The sequence below is a fragment of the Acartia tonsa genome, chromosome 14 (assembly GCF_053477335.1).
Source record: "Acartia tonsa isolate MP-2025a chromosome 14, ASM5347733v1, whole genome shotgun sequence".
Classification (NCBI taxonomy): Eukaryota; Metazoa; Arthropoda; class Copepoda; order Calanoida; family Acartiidae; genus Acartia; species Acartia tonsa.
In genome coordinates, this window is record NC_137273.1 from 24,959,476 (window position 1) to 24,985,127 (window position 25,652).

General features: G+C 33.8%; 2 protein-coding genes across 7 annotated transcripts in view; both read left to right on the forward strand.

Annotated features, from left to right (window-relative positions):
* LOC145305518 (uncharacterized) overlaps positions 1-20,045 on the forward strand; it is a 34,217-nt gene extending 14,172 nt beyond the window's left edge. Inside the window, exons 3-5 of the mRNA XM_080147146.1 lie at positions 17,691-17,760; positions 18,068-18,155; positions 19,915-20,045. Coding sequence (XP_080003272.1) covers positions 17,691-17,760; positions 18,068-18,155; positions 19,915-20,038 — 282 coding nt within the window. The 3' untranslated portion in view covers positions 20,039-20,045. The remainder of the gene's footprint in view (positions 1-17,690; positions 17,761-18,067; positions 18,156-19,914) is intronic.
* Positions 1-25,652, forward strand: part of LOC145306215 (uncharacterized) — a 191,770-nt gene that overhangs the window by 157,382 nt on the left and 8,736 nt on the right. The gene's annotated exons all lie outside the window — the stretch shown is intronic.

The following is a 25,652-nucleotide window of genomic DNA, read 5'->3' on the forward strand; positions in this document are numbered from 1 at the left end:
TTTCAAGTAACTCAACTATATTTATTTTTAAACAGTCGCTTATAAAAATTATATTTAGCTAGCTTCATCTTAGGTACTTTTTTTAAAAACAAATAGTTCATAAGATTATGTTTTAGGTAGCTCAATTATAGTTACCTATTAAAACACTATGTTATATAAAACAATTAGGCTTAGTTAGCTCATATTTTTATTTGCTTGATACATCATAAAGAAAATGTTTAGATAGCTCAACGATGGCTATTTTTAAGCGTTGAATTATGTAAAATTAATTACACTTCTATTAGCTTAATTAAATCTACTTTTAAATGATAAATCAAAAAAAATTTTTTTTTAATGTTTAGATAGCTTGACGATAGCTATTTTTAAGCGTTAAATTATGTAAGATTAATTACACATTCTTTAACTCAAGTAAATTTACTTTTAAATGATTAATCAAAGTTTTAATGTTTAGGTAGCTCAACCATAGTTACTTTAAACACTAGATTGTAAAAATGTTTATGTGTACAGTCTCTTTCATAAAATTAATTTTATTATATTGCCTTTCAGAATCACTAGTCCCCTATTTAAATTTACATTTGCTCATTATGTTTATTCCGGACAGCCTAGACGCGCATCAGAATATTAAGGAGAGATTCGAGGAGTCGATGAGAGCGGCTGCGGCCACTCTCGCCAATTCCTCTCTTCTCGAAACCTCCTTAGACGACTCGAATTCAGTGTACAGTGACGCGTCTGAGGTACCAAGCCTCGCCGACGTTGATGACTATGGGAGTACTTACGACGCTTCTGAACCCAAAGGGTATCAAGGGGAGATGTTTGGCAACGAGCATCTCTCACTGATGCTTAGTAGGACAATTCAGATCATCTGGTCTCTCCTCGATTCAGTGATGCGGAATTCCTGCGGTGACATTGGAGACAATGTTGTCGGAGGTGATTCTGGGTCTGCCGAGTCGAGGAGAGACCAGAAGACGAGTCTGGACACAATCAACATGAGTGGCTTGTTCAACATGTTATTGGGTTTAGGCTTGTTTGCTTGTGCTCTCCTAGTTGTCTTCTTTGGCGCTGTAGGGCTTGAGACTTTAAATCGTTTAGATAATACCTCGGACAGGTCGCTGGCTCGCTGGATTCGAGATGTATGCAGGCGCCTCCGTGATATAGGCGTCCGGACCATTGAGCTTCTTCCCTGCAGTCGCAGGACTCGATCTGGAGTTGCTTCGCCGACTGTGGAGCCGTCAGATACAGGCATTTACGAGGCCGCGTCCTCTGTGATGGATGATATTCTGTCAGACACACAGGTGAACTTTTCTTCTTTTGTAATGTTTCTTTTCTGTTTTATATTTTTTTCTTTTTTTTTGTATAGCCACCCATTTTGTCTAGTAAAGCATCATGTCATTGCAGGATTGTTCTGTCCTATTCTCACTTCCTCAACGTTGACTTTCGGCTCTTCCATATATATCGCTCACCGTTTGTCATCGTCTATGTCACCAGAGAAATCCGCCCGGTTACCGCAATCAAATTGAGATACCAGTTGACTTAACTAGAATTTTAATTAATGAATTAATATTATTTCCTTCTGGGAAAGTTGAGAGTCTGCTCATGCCGCACGTGTCCCGTTGGGGTTCTCTGAAGTTATTACAAGACTTATTTTCCTTTTTGTTTTAGGCTCCCTCTGTTAGTCCATCAACTCCAGCTGAGGTGAGGTCCAGAGCCGGGTATTTCGCTGTACACAGCCTGTCTCCCACCGATGATCGACCTACCGGAAGTAATGTGCCTGCGAGATTGGACAGCCCATCAGGAAGTCCTGGATTCCGCCCGTTGATTTTCGATCAACCTGAGCGTCTTCATGTAAGTATAGATGCATTAGTCCTTTCTATATTAATTTTCAGAAAGAGGTCGTACCTAATTTTCCTTCATACACGTATCTAAAAGTGTTTATAACTAAAATTTTTTATATTGGTAGAGTGTTAGCCTTAAAACATATGGTTGTGTAAGCATTTTTGAACCGTTTTAAGATTTTAATTCTATTATAAAGTGAGTTGAGTCACTACCTAAACATATGGCTTTACAGGATTTTAGGCATTCTCATTTCCTGATTTTTCTGAATTTTGTTTAATGTTGCGATTAAAACTAATAAAACTTATTTTATTTTAGGCTACGAATTCAGTTAACCTGGTGCAGCATTATACAACTATGCGAAGGTTTAGCCCGCCCAGTACTGGAGGGTCGGCGGAGAGATCCAGCTACAGCTCATCTTTATGCCTTAGTCGCATTGATTCTCCATCTGCAGCAGACCTATCAGCGGTAAGTTTGATAAATTCTTTTAAAATTTTTTATCTGCAAAGGGTACGTAACTTAAAATAAAGGCTTTTGTGAGTTCAGCTATGCTTGTAGACAGTGAATTATTTTAACTATAGTTTTGTCCCTTCTTAATGGTTAATATTATGACTTTGGATGATTTATGTAATAATCTTTTTAGAATATCAGGATTGTCTAACAACCTATATGGATAAACATTATTATATTTCTCCCGAATATTTATTAAAGCTTTCTGTCTAATTAATATTTCCTTCCCTATTTTAGGACGCGGAAAGTACAATTCCTCTTGTGGACGTTTTCGAGATCGATATCCCACCCAGCCGGTTCAGTTCTATGGACAGTGAGATTCAGTTCCCTTTACCGGAGAGAGTTGTCGGAGGCTTAGAGCGGCTGCGTCTTACGGTTGAGACCCCAACCCCTGCCCTTCCGCCAGAGACTGCCTCAGAGACGGCTAGCCTGAATTCGGTTACGCGTTCTTCAAATAATAGCAGGGAGGAGTCCGACGCTGAGGGCGTCCCTCGGCGATGGGGTTCTGCCTGCCCCAAGCGTACACGTTGAAGTGGCGATTGTTAGCTTGGTCGTAGACATACAATTTTATTAGACAAAAACTGTTCAGACAAGTGTGACCAAAACTCTTATTCTATGTAACTAGTCAAGTAGTGATCACTATTTAGTAAAATATTAGACGTTATGACTTTTATACTGTACAAGACCAAATAATTTACACCGTTGCCATTTTGTTATGTATATACATGTTAGTTTGTAAGGAACTTAGTATTTAAGGAAAAAGATGTAAGGTTGTATTTTCTTTTGCCCATAACGTAAAACTTCATTTAATCTCAATTACTTTCTTCGTAAACGAATTAATTTTCTTTTCTCAATAGTATATTAACAACTTTAATTACAGCCTTATGTCGCAATTTATTCATTCTTGTTAGCTTTTAAGGGTTATGTATATATAGATATTTAATCGAGCTCGCACCTCAGTACCTTTTCTCTAAAATTTGTTTATATCCATCCCTGTGCATTAATCGTGAATTTTAATTGTGCTGTGATATAGAGAGGACCTGTAAATAGCATATATATTTTTGTAACCAATATCTAAGTAGACTGAGAGACTGACGCTAGACAAAGTTATGTAAATACGCTTATTCCAGTTCTTTTAAAAGATCTCATGTTAAGACTGTTTGCAATTCTAATATTCGAGTAACTAAAGTAATATCATTGATCGGGTGATCTCATTAAGGAAGATTTGTTTAATTGTTAAGGCTTAGAATAAATAGCTTTTCCCTTTTAAAATTAGAAAACTTAACATCCCTTTGAATCTTAATACAATAGTCGTGAAACTTAAGTTTCGGGATAAAATTTTCTTATGTCCTTCGTTAGAGTTAAATCTAAGTTTTATTTCCACCAAATAGAATTAACCTGGTTCAAGTAGAATCGTTGATAGGCTATGTGCCTATATATATATATACAAGTTTTTGCATTTAGCGCTCAATTATTTTGATGATCTTGAAGTTTTTCTTATGTGCCAGTATACAGCTTAAGTCCAAAAGTATATTAACTAAAATTGTTTAAAACTTGTCAGAAATCTTTCTTATTATCACAATTTTTTTTTCCAAAGATTTGTTAAATAAAAATTTATATTCTGTTTTCAAAATTGTTTAATTTTGTATTTTCACCAAAGAGAAATATTTGTCAAAATTTTTATACCTTTTCTAAAGATTATCTACTTTTGTTAAAATAAATATAGAGATTTTTAAGTAACATATATACTGTTAATTACTGATTTAATATATGTTGTGTAAAATTCCCATCTACATAGCCACTCTATAAGTGTTACTCGTTTGTTCATCAAGTTAATAATGATAATAATTAAAATGAATTGTTACCTTTGTGAAGCGTTTAGCCTAGTTTAAAATTCGCTTATTTTATAACGATTTACGTTTGTGAAGCGTTTAGCCTAGCTTAAAAGTCGCTTATTTTATAACGATTTACCTTTGTGAAGCGTTTAGCCTAGCTTAAAATTCGCTTATTTTATAACGATTTACCTTTGTGAAGCGTTTAGCCTAGCTTAAAATTCGCTTATTTTATAACGGTTTACATATGTAATAACATTACCTGCTATGTTCTTCCAGTATCATAATTACGATGTATGTGCTTTATTTCTTACCGTTTCTATCACTACCTTTTAAGACAAGTTTTACAATAATTACATAAAGGTTTTTATAAGAACATACAAGATTATAAGTACAATATTATGTATATAAGTACAATGTTATATATATGAGTACAAAAGTTTTATATTTCCGTTTAGCAAAATCTTTTATATCATTGGGGAATGTCCGTAAGTCTTTCTATCCGTGTACATTAGAAATCAAGTTATAGGTATCAGGTTAACTTATATGTTTATCTGACTATTCTGTTTGAGTTCCTAGGTCGATAACTAGCGGTAGTTGCGGCGGGGTGACCTCTCCTGCCGTAGATTACCGTTAGGTTATGATGATGTGCATCTGGCCGTTGAGGGATAAGCGTTCTGCCGCGTATACGCAAGCTCCTCTGAAATACTCTTAATACCCTTTTCAAGAGTCTGACTAAGAATGTAGTGACCCTGTCTAATATTATAACCATGATAATTGTTATCGACACATATATAGCTATTTCTTCTATATGAGCGAAGATGGTTCTAATGGTCAATGGTTCTTTAGGTTTAGGTGGGCACAATGATTCCGATGCAAATGGTAAAGTTCGTGCCGTGGTCTGTCGGTCGTAGCCTAGTGCGAACTGTGTGATCGTATCTCCCAATGTGAGATTATATGATCCTCCTGTTATAATAAAAGGAGTGGATGTAATAGTTATCGATGCGTTCTCTAAACTGTGGTTGGTATTCTCACTCAAGCTATTAAAAACAATTCCATCTTGCACGTGAGCATAAGGATAAGTTTGTTTTGCCAAAGGACAGTGCTTGGTTATCAATGTCTCATTAACGCTAAGTAGTCCCTTAAGGCACTGGTCAGCCTCAACCGGTAGATAAGCGTTATAGTAAGATTGTCTGTATACTCTTTTGGTTTTATCCAAATAATAAATGGAATCGATGTAGCATTCATCAAAAGGAATTGGTGCGTATCTGTAGATTTTTATTGGCTCAGAACTTAATTCCATGGATAGTATAGTGGTAAATGATGTTGTACCACCACTTAAACGGCTTTGGACTTCCAATCCGAGGTTATGAATATAGTCCAGTTTAAGCTCTTGTCTTACAAAAGTTTTAATAGTGTCTGTGATGTCCGTCTTTGCAAGATCTTGAATTAGAGTATGTCTAAAGTTTAAGTCTGCTTTAAGCTCCTCTAAGTTTGTGATGGCTAAGTTGCTCAAGCTATCAACATAAGAGTATTCTGCTGTTTGCACAAAGTTAGCTGCTTTGGCATGAAGAACTATACCACTTACGATTTGTGGTACTATTTCCGCAAGCAGTAACTGTGTAAAGTCAAATTTATCATGATCTAGCTTATAAGAAAGTTTATTTACGTTATTAGTCACTTCAATGCGGTTAGAACTTATTAAGGGAGTTACTGTTTCAATAGCTTCCTTGATTGTGCGGATAAGTTCCATTACATCAATAAGCAAGTCCTTAATCTTATTGGTATATAGCTTGCCTATGAGTTTAGTTTGCGCTGAGGTGAATGTGCGTCCATCGTAGTTAATGTCTAATTGAGTCTTCAGGCCATCATAGATTGCTATTTCAGGCGCTGTATTGCCTACAGATATATCAACTTGAATGGATTGGATTGCTACAGCTGTGTAGCCTATATATTCTCCACTTTGATAGTGAGTGGGTATCAAGTCTGTCATTGTGTTTGCTGTTGTACTATAGTAGTACATACTTAGTATTATTAATATTATCTTAGGATACATTGTTAAACAGCTAAGTTTATTTAATAAATGCTTATATCCACAATCAAAAGTTACTTTTCTGATTGATACACTTACACTAATAAATAAGGTCTTCACTGCTTGGAGTTCTATGATAAACTAACTTATTTTCCAAAGTCTATTTATTATCCTACTTTCGCTACTGCTAGATTCTGAGTGGGCGTTTCCGGTTTCTAGCTATAATTAAAGTTTTGACATATTTTTTGTATGTAGATTGGTTATAGGCTTAATAACTAATCAAGTTCATCTCAATTCAAGGCGTATATATAGGTTGTCTAATAATATTGTTATGCTTGTGTAATTTACATAATTTATATTAGATATCTTAACTCAATTTTGTATATATTGGATTACGCAGTGACATGCGTATTTTTGTACAGTTTGTATTACTCGTTTGACTCTGTTTAGACTATACAGATTCAAAACTTATACATATACAATTTTCCTTTTATATATTTTTGCGTATAAATATTTTTTGAAGGGATCGACTTATTTAGTCGACGTGTATTGTATATGGTTGGTCTCCCCCTCTTATGAGAGAAAAACGTAAATTTTACCACTGGATATATAACCTTGAGTGGGAAAATTCTACATAAATTATGATATCTCAGTTATCAGATTAGAATAACATATTATTATATTGTTCACGAGTTTACAGGGTAAGCGGAAATGTAAGTGATTGTAATGGTTGTGAATTTAATCCTTTTGGAATCTGATATTTATAATTTATGTTCAATGTGTCTTAGATATATGTTCGGTATGTGTTTAGAATTATAGATTTGGTATTATTTAAGCTTGCATTTTAGTTATAATGGTAATTGCTTTCGCTGCTTATTTGTGTATAAGGAGTTAAATATGCACATATTTCTGGTTGCAGATTTTTGCTTTAGCCAGAAATATAAACGGAAGCGTATTCTTTAGCTAATGTAATTATCTTGTAGTCCATGAGTTTATTGTAAGACTTTATAATTACTCTTTTGTATCCTCTGTGAAGGTGTCAAAATATTCGTCAATTGGTTCGAATCTTTTGATTTTGAAAGGGTATTTAAATTGTCTGTATTTATATCAGAACTCCTTTCAACCATGTTTATTTTGAAAACTTGCAATTTACTATATACTGTGAGAGGATATGTGTGATGTTAGAGTTGGTTTTATGTGGATAGTATCGCTTTAACTAATTCTACAAACTTTTGTTAGTTTACATTATATTTTTATGTGTTTTAGTTGTAATTGCATTCTTTAGTTAGCAACTAAAGCAGGTTTTGATACGTTTTGGTATTTTTAAATTAGAGCAAGGGAAATTTAGTTATTTAAACTTTTAACTATCCCTGTTTATCAGAAATTGCGTACAGCATATAATATCGCTTAAGGAAAGAAGAGCAAAAGTGTTCTCTTCTTATGATATGAAATATAATTTAGCTTATATGCGTTTATAACTTAAATATTTTATGGCATTATTATTAATTGTGTCTGTCGTTATAACAGTTCAAATTTTACACTGGGGCTAGTGTTTTAAAATCAGTTTTGATGAATATTTGTTACTGTATTATTTTTAGGCTTGTTAACATAGCTTTTATGTGTCCCTGTTAAGAGTTGATACTTGTCCTTTCTTCTCAGGAAGGATATTGTTGTTTTAGCCTTAGGATTAAACAAGTAATAATTTGATTCTTTGGTATATTCAGCGATACTAAATATACTTTGGTTAGAAATGTAATAAACCCGTTATTCATTCGTTAACAAGATGCATTAGTATTTGGGTCATATTAAAGCTCTGAATGAATTTTCGCATAAATAGTTTCAAAGATGTCCAAGTACGATATGCAATGTCGATCTTTGCGACTGAAATTTTCTTTGAGGGTATGCAATGGCTTCTTGTCTAATTACTAGAACTTTAAGTTAAAATTATTGATGGGTGAAATTGTGGCATATCACAATATATACTGTTTCTGTGTTCTCATAATAAAAGCATGAAAAGTATAGTTTTGTTCATACAGATTTTAATCGATAGTTTTGTCTTTATCACTGTTATATACAAATTAGATATACTCTTGTCGCAATATGGTTTTGGGCATATATTTCAGGCATTATTGTAGGATGATAGGTTAAGTATCCGAAATGTGTTTTTAGACCTAATGTTAACCGCAAGGTTACTTAAGAATTATAATGCATAGGGTTTTCAGGATAAACCAAAGAAAAAAAAATCTTAAATTTAGGCGGTCCAATACTGTTTTCCTTAGTTCGCAAAAGCAACGATAAGCTTGGTATCTTGTCACCAGGAATGAGATAGTAGTGTATGATTATTTAAGGATTAGACCAGGTGATAAAAGTGGTCTGTGCATTCTGGCAATGTAGTTTATAATAAGACTGCTGCGTAAAAGCCAGAGGTGGTGCCGGCTCCATTTGACAGGATTATTCTTACATGTCAATATGCTAGTTAATTTACTAAAATTGGTCCAGCTGCCAAAGCTTTCTTAATGTCCTCTAAGGTTCACCTTTGTGCTAGAGTTGAGACAAAAGTTTTATTTAATTTGAAAATGTAAGTGAGATCGAGTATGCTATTGGTTCGTTTATGCATACTGTTGTGAATATGCTCATAAAAGTCTCATTACAGTAAAATCTGTAAGTCCAGATATCTTTTGAAAACTTCTATGCTCGCTTTCGATTTATACTGCAATAGGCATGTAAACTGAGAACCAAGGAAAAGTCACAACTTTTCAAAGTGAGTGAATTTTTCTTGAACTAATTTTCTCTCTTTTATGTGCGTATTTTTCCACAACTTTCTTCAGAATATTTAAAATGTATGCTCAATGATTCAGATTTCGGCCTTAGATAGTTCAATCAATTTAATGATATTCCCTAAGTATACTGGGCTCCTGGGGTGGAGGAGTGTACTACCTAGGTCATGTCCTCTTTTTGTACAACTTTGTCTTGGTTGTCATAGGTTGAATTTTAGTGTAAAATTTGATTCACAAGTAATAACAGTCTTTAGCCAAAGTTCCAGAGATATTTTGGCACAGTTGTATGTCTAAGATTTTTCTGTCTAATTGTGAATGTATGAAGATTCTAAAACTATACCATAAAACATTAGCTTTATTACTACCCATTTTTGTGTATTAATTTAAAATGTTAGTGTGTGAGATTGCCAATCTCAACCATATACCTTAACCTAAACTCTACAATATCATCTCTGTTTTCAACGAATTTACTTCATTCAGGATTAGGTGAGACTAGAAATTTTATTAGCATTAAGATGATAATCAGATTAAGACCACTCATGATATTTGAGTGCCCTTTTTGATAGCTGTATGATTTGGAGTGTATCTATCAGCTAAATGATTAATCGAGTTGATTAATGAACTTGTGTTTCAAATGGTTATAAGAGTAATATTGGGTTGGTTACTAATAGCTAGAGTGATCTAGTTAATAGCTGGCGTGTTTCGTGCTATGGCAAGTTGCTCCAATTCATCATCTATTTCTGGTATCATAGGTAGTCCATATATGAATGATCCTGTGAAATCAAAGTCAACGACTACCTCTCTGACAATAGATTGGTCGCTAGACTCTATGTAACCAGTGATGACTGTGTTGGTGATAGTGTGATCGGAGTTGTTGATTATTAGAGCTCTGCCGCTGAGTTGTCCATCATCATTGATAATGAGTTGTGTTTGTCCAGGTAAGATCTTAATTCCTGCGTTTCCTTTTGAAATATGATCGTCGCTGAGGATCACTTGTGTTCCAGGTGCCAGGTTGAAAAAGTGGTTGATATTCATCACTATCACTTGGGTTTCTTTAGCTTTGATCTTTTTAACTATTCCTGTACAGAGCTGGAGTTCGAAGTCAGAACAGAATATACTGCTCAGTGGTCCTTCAGGGTGAAGTACAGAATACAAACACGGTGCTAACCGGCACTTGTCTATGAAGGAAGTCCATGCTAGCTGTAGACTTCTAATACCATTCAGTCCAATTATCATAGGTGCGACATCCTCATGGTCTTCAGATACAATCAAAAAGAGAATTGGGTAATGACGGCCTGAAAATGATGTGGGACGAATCATAAGAGTTACATCTTCTTCTGGCATACATCCAGAACAATGAAGGTATAATTTTCTTTCTTCCTGCTTAGTGGGTGCAATGTTGTCTCCTGTTTGATTGTTAGGCTCATCGAGAGTCATTTCATCTACGGTAGCTTTGACTCCACTAAGGTTACAGTCTTTAAGTGATTCCTTAGCGTTAGCTTGAGCCCATTCTTCATATGTTTGCCTGAATACACCACCAGGTTTCACCTTACCACTATGGTACAGTTCCATCATGGCTGGCCTTCCAGGACATAGATGTCGGGAATGGTATAACTCTTTACCATATGTCTTGTAACAGTTTGTGCAGAATGCTGATGTCAATACAGTTGGGTATAACCTCCCTGTATCATCACACAATAATCTACATCCATCTGATATTTTGTGAGAATTTTGTCCACATGCTACACAGTGGCGTCCAGGTGATGATCTATAAGAAGCCTGATAATCCCGCTTGGTGTTCCATTGAAATTGCCTGTCCCTGTTATCCCTATGATAAGGTTTAGGATTGGGTGATTTTGTAGACATTTCTCTAACAGTGGATTTTCTTTTATAATAGTTTGAGATGGCCTCTATCTTAGCAGCTTGTTTATCTTTGTGGTTAGCTCTTCTCTCTTTAGACTTCGAGCTGTTTGTGTTGTTGGTTCTCTTGTGCGCTACACTCTTTGTACAATTTGTGCAGAGATTCTTCCCAACTTCCAGTGAACCGCTCGTGTTAGGACTACCAAGTTGTATTGTGTTCAGTTACTGTGAGAGTAGAAGCTCCTCTGCTGGTTCTGCTACTGTTGTTTGCACACTGGAATCAGCTTTCCACGGTTCTGGTGAGTTAGCTTGAGTTGATAGTGAGTCCAGAGATATCTCATCCATTTCAGGGCTCATATTCCTCTCACCAATTGGTTCTGGCTCTTCTAGATTGGATATTTGTATCTCCTCATAAGCGTCAGAGTCTCTAGTGTCTGTATTAGCTGAAGGGGTTCTTGTACCAGGTATTGTCGAGCGTCCCCGACAAGGAGTGGCTTCCTTGTCAGCTTCATCATTCTTCTTGCCTTGTTCGCAGGAAGATGACATTGCGGTTGCTTTAAAGCCTTAGAACTATTTGCAAGTTCTTTAAAAGTCTATGAGATGTTGTACTATTTTTAGGATAAAAATAGCGAAAGTTCAAGAGGAGTACAAATAATGTGTATAATCCAAAACAATCAAGAATTTGTTTAAACTAACAATTCTTTTCTTTAAATTTGCTTAGCTATAGATGGGTGTTGTACCTTCCTCACCTATAGTTGTTTCTACATCGTATATACTTGCGTGTGAGCTTTGATTGTTATTCTGAAGTGTGCGCTAATGCACTCTTATCCTTAATTAAGCTCAACTGTAGAAACACCTCTACTTAACTTTTATATAGGTTTGTTTATGAAGTCAATTTGAGCTAGTTAGCTATTCAAATTAGTTATCAAGTTAAGTAATGTTTGCAGCAGAGTTAATTTGGGTATGCTTATATACTATCACAAATTAACTTTAATTTGCTCAGGAGTCGACTTTCCTAGCAAATTATGGTTGTCGAGAAAAAGAAAACAGCAATTTATAATCCTTGTTGAATTCTTACTTCACTCTAAGGATATGTGTTTATAGCCTACGATCTACTTATTCCTGTAAGGCTATTATGAATATAACTTACTAAGGTTCACTCCCAAAGGATCGTCTATATTCTAATAATATTGCAACAATTTTGCCTGAATGTCAAAGATCTCGCCACCTCTTACTTATAGTTGTATTAGGGGTTTTCCTTCCAATCCTATAAAGTAAGTTGCGCAAAAATTGGGGCTTCACTTATGACTTCAATTCTTATAACTGTATTAAGATATACAATTTAGATACACCTATATTTATATATGTAAAGATTGTTTTCAAAAATTATCTAACCGGATGTAATCTAATTATAATTAGTAGTAATACAATATTCAAATGCAAGTTTACTCTGAGGAAGTGTGAGATCCTACACTAGGTGGCCAACCTATATTGTGGAGGTTGTCAATCAAACTTCAAAGTAGCCTATTAACTTTGAATTAAACAAACACTTATACTTTTGAAAACTAATCCAACTGGTTTTAGTGCACTTCTTTCTTATTTATCTAAAGGTATTCTGTTAGGTTATAAGAACTCTGGGCTATATGTAGACACACTTTATGTTACTTGGTTATAGTCTGTATGCTAATAAGCCTAAATATTCTTTAATTATAATAATCCGGACTTTAAAGACAGTAGGGTACTTTCCGTAGTACTTCTGCTACTTCTTTTAGAGACGTCCTACTCTCCCAAGGTAGGCTGCTGCAACCTCCTGCTGCGTTTGGTTTATAGAACTTTGTCTCTTAAAAGCGTGCTATTTAATACATATAGGGCCTATATTGTTGACTATACTTTTATATCACTAATGGTCACTATCACTAGTAATTAACTTGTCTTCACTTTCACTGCTGAATCCTGGTGGTACATGAAATAGAAATGTTAGCATTAACAAAGTAAGTAAAAATTTAGTTTTCATGTCCTACTTATTGTTGAGTGAACTGTTTATTGTATTTATGTATGTGTTTGTAAGGAACATACAAACAAAAATTTTCTAAGTTAAGACTGAATTAAAAATTTTCTAAGTCAAAATAAAATAGAATCACTCTAAGTCCAAAGTTGGAAAATTTTGACTAAGTCCAAAAGTTTCTAATGAAATTATTCTAAGTACAAAATCAATAAATTTTGGCTAAGAAAAAAAAAATTTATGAAAATATCTTAAGTACAAAATTAGTAAATTTTGACTAAGTCAAAAATTCTTTTTCAATGAAATTATACTAAGTACAAAATTAGTAAATTTTGACTAAGTCCCAAAAAAAATTTTTTCCAATGAAATTATGTTAAGTACAAAATTAGTGAATTTTGACTAAGTCCAAAACTTTTCAATGAAATTATGCTAAGTACAAAATTAGTGAATTTATCCTGAGACAAAAGAAATAGAATCACTCTAAGTCCAGACGTGGAATATTTTGTCCAAGATGAAATTTCCTAACAGTTCATCTAACAAAGCTACTTTAGAGATTGCCCTTAAGTCAAAAGAAATAGAATCACTCTAAGTCCACTATTGGAGTATTTTGACTAAGTGCAAATCTCGCTAAGTTAAGGATTTTAAAGTCATAAAGTATTAGAGTGTTAGAATTATCCTTCACCAAAAGAAATAGAATCTCTCTAAGTCCATAGTTGGAATATTTTGGCTAAGACAGAATTACTCTAAGAAAGAATTTTCTCTTAAGTGTGGAAAATGAAATTTGTTAATTTAGTTGGAAAAATTGCAATTATTACAAGTCCAAATTTGGTAAATTTCCAACCAAGTTCACATTTTCATAAAAATTACTATCAGTCCAAAAATTCAAAATTCTCTCTGTAACAAAAGAAATAGAACGGTGCTAGGTCCAAAAAGTGGAATATTTTGCTCAGAGTATCAGGAAATCTTTGGAACTTTTGCTTATTGCATAAAATAATTTGTTTACACTTATATCATTCCAACCGATCGATGTTGAGAATATCTTTGAGACTTTGAAATATTTTGTTTAACTCAAAATTTTGGAGAAAATAGTTATTTTGATAAATCCGCATATAAATCAGAATTACATTAGGAATATAAGACCTATGCATGTATAAGTAAGTGCAAACCTCAGAAAATCGGTTCTAACGGTACCAAAGTATTAGTACATTTTAACTTGAGTTTAAATGCTACAAGTTTGTAATAATCTTTTGGCCCTTTACTACGACTCAAGAGTACTAACTGCTTTCGGCATATTGTTTCAGAAACATGGCTCCAAAGACAATATGTATCCCAACTAACAGCTTTTCCCGTGTTCTATAAGATTTGCTCCTAAGCTTTCATTTAATAAGACAGTTCAAAATAGTCCTTTACAAATAGTATTTTGATAGCTTACAAATGAAAAATTACTCCACGCTTGATTCCTAGTAAGTTCTGGTTTAAGTATCAAAGATTCAAGTATTTCAACACTTAGAGAATTTCCGAATAAGTAAAAATCATACTAAGTCCGAAGATTTATATATATACTCCGCCACCTAGCACAACTCCCAAATCTCAAAAATCTGACTAAGTCCGAAAATCAAAATTTTGCACATAGCTCGATCATAGATTATTCCAACCCAAGTGATTTACGAAAGAAAGGCGGACATGGAGGTGCCGGTGTGCTGGTATTCTCTAGGGCCTCTAGAGTGTCAACCAGTGCGAGTGTCCTTATAGGGCGGCGACCAATGGCCACAAATATGCTAGCATTCTCTAGGGCCTCTAGAGTGTCAGCTAGTGCAACTGCTCGTACACGAGGCTCTCAATTGCATTTGTGTCGTGCCTTTCAGTCCCTATCTCTTCAAACGCCTCATAGTCCTAACCTTGCTCTCACATAGTTTCACAAGTTTTGGAAAATCCGATTTTGCCATAACTACAACTGTTCGATTTTGGTAAAAATACCTGCCTTAGGCGGTTCGGGTACGGTAAGGAAATAAAAAGAAAAAAAAATTTTTATGAAGTAAAATTTTCCAAGATACAACCGGTAAGTTGCACCATTGTGTGTGCGAATGGGGCGTTTGTCCAAATTTAGGTATGGAGACCGCTCTTCTATGAGTACTACTAAAAACCTACTTTTACTGCAATACACATAGACATTCTCATCGTCGGTTCGATTGTTTAGAATGCTTAACCCTCTATTCCCACAAGTATAATACGAATTTGGTTGAGCTGGTGGAAGCTCAACAAAAGACCCACGCGAAGTATTATGCTGCTTTAATCTAAGAATAAATGGTTGGTTTTGATATTCGGTCAGAATTATATAAGTATATTAAGTATTAAGGAAGGAAAATGTTTTTATAAAGTGTATTTATATTACAAGTGCATAAGTTAAGTATGAAAATATTTACAGGATAAGTGTTAAAATCATAAGTAGAGTAGGACAGAAATGTGCCCTGAGTCCCAAGCAGTGAATTGTGCTAAGTGTTAGAATTCTAACATAAGGCCTAAGCTCAATTCATGCTAAGTACTAAGGGTCCTAAATTTAAACTACAATGCATGCCAAACAACTAAGTCATTACCTTTTAAAGCCAGAAAGAGAAGTTGATGGTAGGAGAGTCAATAAATAACTAAATAAATTTAAGAGGTACATGCTATAACATTAGCTTTGGACCAGGATCTTAGTGTTTGTCTGTGCAATTAAATGTCTGTATGTTAATATGTGATGTAAATCAGGCATGGTTGTAGGCATACATATTTGTACTGATTGTTTACATGGTTACTTTAACAATAAACATAATGTCTTTAATAAACATATACTATTAGCAAATCACATACAAATTACCATGAAAAGGCTAGCGTTACCCATATATGGTGTCATATAGGTAGAGATAGGCCTATGAATGCATAAAAGGATACAAATAATGCCTTGGGCCTAGCTAAAGTAATTGTGTCTTGCGCCTGATCGCTACTGGATAATTGCGGGGCACACATCAATCAAATATTCATAATCTGCTCTATATAGTGTTAACTTTATATCAAGCATAGATAGATAGTTTGGATGCGAAGCATTTCTGTAAAAGTCTTATATGTACGTTCAAAGAATTTGAAAATTGAGGATCGCATCTCCAATCCTCCCCTAACTTTATAAACTCCTTGTGTAATTGATAACCTCAAAATTTTTTATGTGAAAAGGTAGAGGTAGAGGGACAAAGTGTCTTAAAAATCAGGCATGTGACGTTATAAAAATGAGGGATTAGCCATCTATTTTTTATGGGTTTTCTTTCCCTCTTCTCCTCTCAACTTCTTCATTTTTATGACGTCACATGGCTGATTTTTGAGACACTTTGTCCCACTACATGAATTTATTATGATCCATTGTCCTATCCCTGTAACTCTTATGTTAATACTTTACCTCGCCATTAGGGTTTTCAAGTGGGAGTAATTTTCATACATTTAAAATATAGATCAAGGACAAACCAAGGATTATAAGGTTCATAAGAAGAGTAGCAATACATTCAAATATATATAATGCATAATATGATAACAGCATGCACTATTCACAAAAGACTATTAAAGGTATGCATTTTTTTTTCTTTATATCATTCTAAACACGTTATACATCCCTAAAAAACTTTCATTTGTCGACCTATGTCTTTTGTGAACTAGGCTATAGTGAAGCTCTTTAAAGTGCCTTTAAACAAAGGGATCAATAAAAAAAACTTTTGGTCAAAGTATCCCGAATGACGTCATATTAGAATAACCCCTTACTCTTTCAGGAAACTTTGACCAAAAGTTTTTTATTTATCCCCTTTTTATAGGCAATGTCGAACTTCGGCTATAGTCCTTAAGTTTAAAAAAAACATGATATGGACGTGAAAATGGTACTCGGATGCTATATCAGGGCGGGTAACATTATTAGTAAGAGTTTTGGGAATGACTTAGCCTACAAACGGGTGCGAATTATTGTCAGGGCCTCCAGACACAGGTAATCTACAAGGTAAAACATATATATTGTCAATAAGTCACTGAATTTTATTTTGTATAAAAATTGATGTTGTACAGAAACCCAAAAAGATTAGAATTGAGAAGGCTTGAATAGAGCGAAATATATATTCTACTGAAGAAGCCTAGTCTTTTTGATATTTTCGTGAGAAAGCTCTTATCAAAGAACGTCCAATCTTTTGATTTTTTTCTAGGGGGGGGGGGGGGGAGTTACAAAATGAGTGTTTTTAAAGGTTTTTTTTAGGGGGGAGGGGTTAAAATCTAATGAATTCCCAAAAATTAGTTTTTGGGGGGAAGTTAAACAATCCTATTCTAATATCATTAAATATTCTTTGAATTCCAAAACTCGTCAACTAGGAAAGACAAGTGATAAAACATCTTGTAGAAAAGCTGATCTTCTTTTATACAGAAAGAAAAAGTTGTCACTTTAATAAATTCAATTATGAAGAATATATTGTGCATTTCTATTCTATTTTAAACTAAAAGATGAATAACACAAAAGTAAAAGTACTTTTCAAGGGGGTAAAAAGGTTTTAAAGTGATTCTTGGACTGAAAAAAAAAAATAGTTTTTCTTTTTTTATTTAACTTATAAAGTTTCTTCATTGAAAGATAATAGACAAGGACAAAAATGTTCATTTGGGGCAGAGCAATAATATTAAAATAAGGGGGTAAAAAAAGCCACCAAAAAATATACCTTTTACCATTAAAAAAAAACCGGTGGAAGTCCAAACCTGACCCATACATGGGGTTTAAATTTTTTGTTTGATTGCGGTTCCCCGCGACTGCCGAGCCATTTTGACAACCTTTCCAATTAAACTATCTTGTTTAGATGGTTTACAATATTTCTAACAGTAACAATAATGAGAACAAGAAGAATGAAAATAATCAAAACAATAATCAGGGAAAAAGTGAAGAAATATGTAAAGATACTTTTCAAGTATGTTCCCACAGGCAAATGAAAAAGAATCCCTCTTTCACATTATTTTTAATTTATCTATCTTTTTAAAGGCTTTTGGGAGATTGGTCAGTGCTTGATTGCTTCTTTGAGGAAGAGCAATGTAGAATAAAATTATTAATGGGCAATTTTGGAAACTTTTACTTTGTACAATCCAATCCTAATCCTTGCAGTATCATTTAAACTATTATCCTCTCTTTCTGCATAGTATCCCTTATCAACCCAAAAATTTTCACTTTTTACATCTTATTAGAACAATAATGTTGAGCAATATAACAACATAAACGTGGCTATGAGTGAAAATGAGTCCTCTGCGTCTATGATGATGATGCTGGGCAGGTACAGTACCTTTTATTGCTAATAGGAAGTTAAGATACAGATGCACACGGAGACTGGAAGTGAGAATCATTTGGCCAATCTTAGATTGGTAAGCTTTGCCAACAACTGAATGTATTATATGTAACATTAAAATCAAACATATCTCCTTTTTTGTCCACCTCAACAGTAACACACAGTAACACACCTCAAGCAACTAACTCTTTGATTGGATGCCCTTTTATGGAAGTCCCAATTGTACATAGTAATGAGATGCACCTGTTTTGGTGCTAAGGCATTCCCCCTACCCCAATCCTACTTAGTTGGTGTGGTTAAGATTTATGTAAATCAGAGGCAGCGGGGTTTCAGTGCATTGAAGAGGTTTTTTTTTTAGCAAATATGACGTAGAATCAGGATTTAATGTTATCAAATAAGGAGTAGCAGACCAGCTTATACCAAAACGAAATTAATTGGAAAAATCACGAAACTTATACGTGGTATTTAGCTGTCGTTGGGGGAACAATATAAAAAATTGACGACCTCTCCATTTGCCCCCCAAAAATTATTTGAGAGTTTTTTCACTTATTGGTTATACCTTATACCTAGTAGCTGACTGTATATTTAATGAATGCAGAAGAGCATGTGTGAATATTACCATCCAATCAATGATAGACATGAACAACAATTAGTTTGTATTCATCCAAGGTCCAACCTAAAGAAATGAATGATTTAAATACAAAATATTAACTAACTATTGTTAATATTTTTATGAAACTCTTTTTTTATAATAATTTTATATCATCGGTTCAAATTTTAAAAGTATTGTGATTAAAAATTTTACAATAAAATCATCCTACGCCGTACACAATTACTTGTCCATTTTCCTATACAGAGATTAGACTAAAACACTAGAGGGAGAAAGGGGTAAACAACTGTATTTCCCCATCGCAACCACCTTGTAAAACCTTTCTATTGGGTCATTAAAAATCAACAAACTGTGTCGCTTATATTAACACAGCCAAGTAGCAGAAAAAAATTTAGAAGCAGACGAAAGAGGTCTTTAAAAAAGGAAGGGAGGTAGTTGTCTGTTTATACATTTATACTATAGACCTGTTATACAGAGTAATTGAAAAAAAATCTTACTTTTTTTGTGATTATCGTCCCTTTCCTTCCAAAATATTTCTATTCTAATTGGTAGGGAGTGGGACTGGGAGCTGGTGAAATTCAACTGATTTGTAAATTTGTAAAAGACCTTTAAACTAATACGCAAAGCACCCCAAAAAAGTTGAATGATTTGGTTCCAAAGATGTTTATTTTTTTTTTGGGGGGGGGGGGTGAGTATTGATACAACTTTTAGGTTTGTCTCTGGCACCCCCAGTCATTGACTATACCCAAATATCAAATTTCCTTGTGGCCACAGAAAGCCAACAAACCTTGCAGTACGATCCAGATACGGAACAAGGATATTCTTATCTAATTAGCACAAAGTTCTTTTGTTCGTTGAGCACTGATACCCGCCCCCACCCCTCTTTTATTTTTTAAATAAAATGGAAACAAGAGGGGGGAGGTGCTGTATGTTTATTAATGTAGCGACTTGGCTGTGTTAATATTTCCGACGCAATTGGCTGTTCATAATAGACCCATTTAAAAGTCAGCACAGGGTTCCAACCCCGTGGGCAGAGCTACAAATAGATCGTGCCCCCTATATTCTTTTACTTTTATGCCAGTTATTTCGACAATAGAATATTTAATTTACCTATACCCTTATCTCTGTTAATTTTAGATCCTTGAGACGATGGTCAGAGGATAATTTGATGACAGAACAGTTTCTCATGTGCAAAATATCAACACTTTTTCAAAGAAATTTTATCAACAGGAAATGGTCAATGCAAAACACAATTTACTAAAATACAATGCAGATTCTTAATGGTTAGGATACGTTTCTATGTTCATCCATTCGTCTATAGGACCGTATTTTCCTCAAATAAATTGCAAATGCCCAATGAATAGTTCGTATATAAGACTGTTATTTATTGTAACGGTTATGATGGTAAATTGTGTTTGTGTTTCATTAGGAAGAAGAGTACAATTACGAAAAATCTTAAAAACGAAATCAAAGATGAAAAAATACAAACATCGGGCAAAGAAAACCTTCCAAGTAATATCATAGACAAGGAACAGGATGGATTGTTATTAGTTAGATTGTATCTCAATAATTTGGAACAAGTGGCTTGCTCAACATTTTAATTATTAAAGCTAAAAATAAAGAAAAATTGGCGCTTTCACACAAAGTGCATTTTGTGCACTGATAACCCCTTCCTTATTTTAAAATAAATTGAAAATAAGAGGGTCAGACAGTTTTCTGCTTGCTTGTTACTTTAGGTCAGGTAATATTAGGCTATATATATTGGGTACTGGGTAGCCCTGCAGGGTAAAACGCCATCTGCAGGGGTGGGGAAAAACTACCCTTCCCTTATATACATTTCATGGGCTAGCTATCAACCTACTCATATTGCACTTGACGGAAAATTACTATTTATTACGTTTATTGGGAGATTTCAAAGATTTTGAAACATCAAATTTAAAGAAATATCATAATTTAAATGCAATCTTCAGCTTCCTTAGCTAATACTTATTTGATCATAACAACTAAAATTATATTTTTTTCATTCTTATATATGTATATGTTTTTGTTGGTTTGATTTTATTTTATATTGTTATCCTCTTTCTACTTATGGTCATAAATGTTTTTTAGTACTTTTACATTATCTAAGATATTATATCCTGTTATTTTTCTAGTTTTTTTAAAAATAAGATTATTTAATACAGCTTTTAATAAGTTTCCTAAGAATGATATTTTATCTTGGTTCAGAATCATTTTTTAACAAATTAATTTAAAATAATTCCTTCTAATTTTATTATTTTGACAGATAATAATTTTATTTAAACTAGTTTAAATTTCTAAAGAATAATATTTTATAATTATTTCATCTCAGCCTTATGTGTTCTATAATCATTAGGTTCAGTTACATGTTAATGTACAATTTCAAACGTCCAATTTTCTCATCTGAATTTCAATAAAATCGTCTAAAATTAATGGTCGCGAATATCATGAACAAGCATTTACAATATAGCTCACTTGGTAATATCTTCTTATAAATATTTTTTTCAATTTTGAAAATTTGAGTACCCCCCCCCCCCCCCCCCCCGACAAAACTAAGAACTGTGGCCGCGGCGCTCGGCCCCCTTGCCTGGCTATCCGCAGCGCTCGGCCCCCTTGCCTGCCTACCTGCAGCGCTCGGCTCCCTAGCCTAAAATCTAACCTAACCTAAAATAGTTGTTCTCTTGAGGGGGGGTAGGGGGAGCGTACTCAAATTTTCAAAATTGAAAAAGAGGAGAACGCCGGTCACTTTGTACATCTGTCTTTCTAAAACGCTAGGGAAAAAACGAGATTTCTGAATATTAAATAGAATTTATTTGATACTAGAATCAAGTACGTCCAAGATTTTTTATTTTGTTAGGGGTGGGTAATAGGGTGGGTCGATTTTGAACATTTTTTTTCTTAGACCAAAGCGGGGATCTGCAAACGATTTTTATGAGTATAATACACCTCTGGATGATTTAAATTTATCCTAAGTCTTAAAACCGCTGACGACCAGGCGTTCAATTGTATAGCTATTTGTAAATGGGTGTCGAAAATTTATTGAATCAGAACTATGGCTTCATGGTGCTCCCAAAAAAGGCATTGAGGAGTAGAATCAGGAACTTTTGACCGTTTCAAAATATCTCGTTCCTAGCCTGAGAAAATCTCAAAAAACCTCTACAAATTGGACAATTCTCAATAAACCTTTAAAAATGGTGGTTTTTTAGTCATATCTAAGGCTAGAAATGAGATATTTTGAAACGGACAAAAGTTCCTGTTTCTACTCCTCAAGGTCCTTCCTGGGAGTACCATGAAGCCATCATTCTCATTCAATGATTTTTTTACTATCATTGACAAATAGCTATACAATTTTATGCCTGGTCGTTGGTAAAAGGTTGGTAAATAAAGGGTAAGGAAGCAAAATATGACTTTGACTGACTTATAGTCGGAAATCTATTATATAACTGGGGAAATGCACAAAAATATTTTATTTAAGTTAGTTTTATCTGTTGCTCATCCCTCTTTGTCTAATTTCGATATGAACCCGCCCTAGTGGGTAATATCGATTTGGGGAATTTCTAAAATTTTTGTTCAAAAGTTCTTAAAAGGTAGAATGATTCATGATTTGCTACTCTACATTTGTAAATGTTTGTTTGTCTGACAGATTTATTAAGCTTCACTACTATAGATGTCATCGTTCTAGTTTTATATGAAATATAATTAAAAGTTTAAATTGTAATATTCAGATAAAATTAGAAAACTGAAGACGAAGTTTTATTAGATTTTAATCCATTTAATTTGTTTGTAAATTCATCGAAAGTGACTTTTATTCAAAGAAAACAATCTTATTGAATTGTGTATTAGTTTTGTCAAATAAATTTTTTCAAATATTGTACTGTTATTTTTTAAAATATATGATTTGTGTCTTATCATAATAATATCTAGATGTTTATAATTATTTAGTGTACAACTTACTATTGAAAACCACTCCTTGATTGCAAGACATTTGTCTTTGATTGTTAAGTTTCGCTCCCTTCTAGCCCTTGCATGGGGCTCTATTCCTACGAGATACTTTTTTTGTGACTCTTGTCAACCTTTAATTAAACTATAATAAGCCTTAATTAATAGTTTGTTTGTGGTTCAAATACAATATGAAGAATTCTATAGGTTCACGATATTTGGGCCATGAATCTAACACATATAACCTAAGCAACAATGGGTACTTTGATTCTTGAACTATGAAACTATGACGTCCAAGAGAGGATAAATTCCACCCTTTCCCACTCCCCAAAAATTTATTAATAATTTATGGTTGGTAATTACTCCCCCCTGGCCCCCATGTAAAGTTTAATCTTTAGTTACCATATCCCTGTCTCCATACTTTTGGATCTAATTAGATTTAAAGTTGACAGAAATAATATAAAATAGATTATATTTTTGCTTTCCTTCTATTCATTTTTCGCTGTAACTAGCGGATATGCCCCCATTGAGGCCAACACATTTTAAATGCTTTATCAACATCTAGCGGCTACGCCCCTACAGGCCTCTAGGGGCACTTGAGGAGGGGAGAGTCGAATTTGATAACCATTATTTTTTTTTTTTTTGGGGGGGGGGGTATTTTTTTTTTCTAGGGGCGATTTCTCTTGGGAGGGTGGTGGTACCCTCCCCAAAACTAGTTATAAACCTTCCCGGGACCTATGAGAATCTACCCTTAAGGAGAACCAGATCGGTTTAGCGGTTAGCGAGATCCTTCGGTACAAACACACAGACAAACAGACATCCTGTTACTTTAGTATAAGATTTAGAGTGGATAAAGATGAGATATAAATAGGTTCCTTCCCCTTGTATTCCTTCTGCATCACATTATACAGAATTAGGGAAGGTTAAGTATAATATCAAAAGATTCCTTCCCAATAATCATATATTTTGAGGGAAGGAATCAAAATTGAATGTCTATACGAGAATCAAATCATAATTAACCTCAATATTCATTTTTTACAAGGAGATTTCTATTAGAAGGAGCGCCGTCATGCTATGCTATAGGTCTGTCCGCCACATTTGGATATCCATCTATCTGTACAAAAAGACAATCTTGCTTGACCAATATGGTTTTTCTTTTGCAGAAAAGCGAAACAGAGTAAAGTGACTCCAAAAAATGACGTCATACAATACAAAGAACCTATGATAGGCCAGTATAAATTGTAATTGACCAATAGTAAAATTTTTTACTGGCCTCTCATTGGTCAATTGTATTGTATGACGTCATTTTTTGGCGGCAAGTTACGTTGTTTCCAAAAAAGCTACTTATAGATCTTGGCATTTATTTTTAATGGTTGAGATTAGTTAAACCTACTTCTCCTGCCCCCCGTATATAATTCAACCCTGGAAAAGTAAACCACAAAGAAAATTTTAAATAAATGTAGTGACCTTAACCTCTTTGAGGTGCCTCTAGGGGCGGAGCTACCATTTTCAAAACAATATTATCTTTAATAATTTTATTTGACATTTATAGATATAGATTTTGAGATAATGACATAGAGGAAAAATTATGTTTCATGAGTTTATTTCATTGGCTTTAATTGAACCTAGTACATTATTTTTTTCCTCTTATCTTTTTATCAGTGATGATTTCGTTCAAAATAGGGTATATAGCGAAACAATAATAATTCATTTCTTAGGTCATTGAAAGCCAGGGTCAAGAAGTTTTAAATTAAAATGTTAATGTGCAGGACTCCCTTCATCCTTTTTATTTAATAAAATGAAGATAAGTGGGTGGGGGAGTTGGGGGTTAAATTATATTGTTCTTCTTCCTTTGCCTAACCTCTGCGGAAGTACTAACCCTGGGGGGGGGGGGGGGGGCGTTCTTACGTTGTCCTAACTTTGCGGGGCTACTCTTTACCCAATTTAATATTACCTAACCTGAATCAAAATAAAAAAATAAAAAAAAACCTATAAAAAGGAGTTTCGGGGCTCTACTAGGAAACCCACAATGTCCATAATGAGGCTAAATTATTTTCTCTGGGCAACTTGAAAACAGGGGTAAGTATGTGCGTGACTTGGAATGAGTTGTAGCAGCAGACAAACTAGTAATAAACAAAGAGTAGCTTTGCATTATCCCAATTTTACACAAAAAAGGATTTATATGTATTAAGATGACATTTTATATTGTTTTTTATACTGAATTATTATGTAAGTATATTTTCTTATATGGCCTTATTTTCAACACGAAATTATATTCTATATACATATATACAGTTTAGATTCCCTTATTCTATTTATGCAATGCATGTTTATTATTGAAGGTAATAGTAAGTCAAGTACAATATATTGAAAAGTTTACGGTTTACCTTTTATTGTATTATATATTTCATTTTCCCTTTAAATTTTTTAATGACGAAAACTTTTGTTGGTTTAATTTTTTGGAAGGGTTAAGGTATCCCTTCCCAAAAATGTTCTGAACCTTCTCTGAACCTATAAGATGCGCTATCTTTAAAGGAAAAGGATCATCGGATAGTTTTATTGTTCTAATTGATTATATATTATTTGTATTTCTGTTATGGATGTATGCAATCTTGTGTAGATTTTGAAAAGAAACAATAATATCAAAACCAGACACTTCTTCTATTTAACTTTTATATTAAGAAGTATCTCTTATATGAAAGGTACACATATCACTAGGAATGACTATATAACTAGCACACTAAATCATTAAAATCGAAGCTTTTCTATATTTAAACTGTTTTTAACCTATTTTTTTATCATATATCAAAAATATACTATGACACCAGTAGAATCAGACTGCAGAGCCCAAATTTGAATTAAGTCCCCAATAAACTTTTTGTGGGGGATTTAAAAATCAATTTTATATGTTGCTGTGA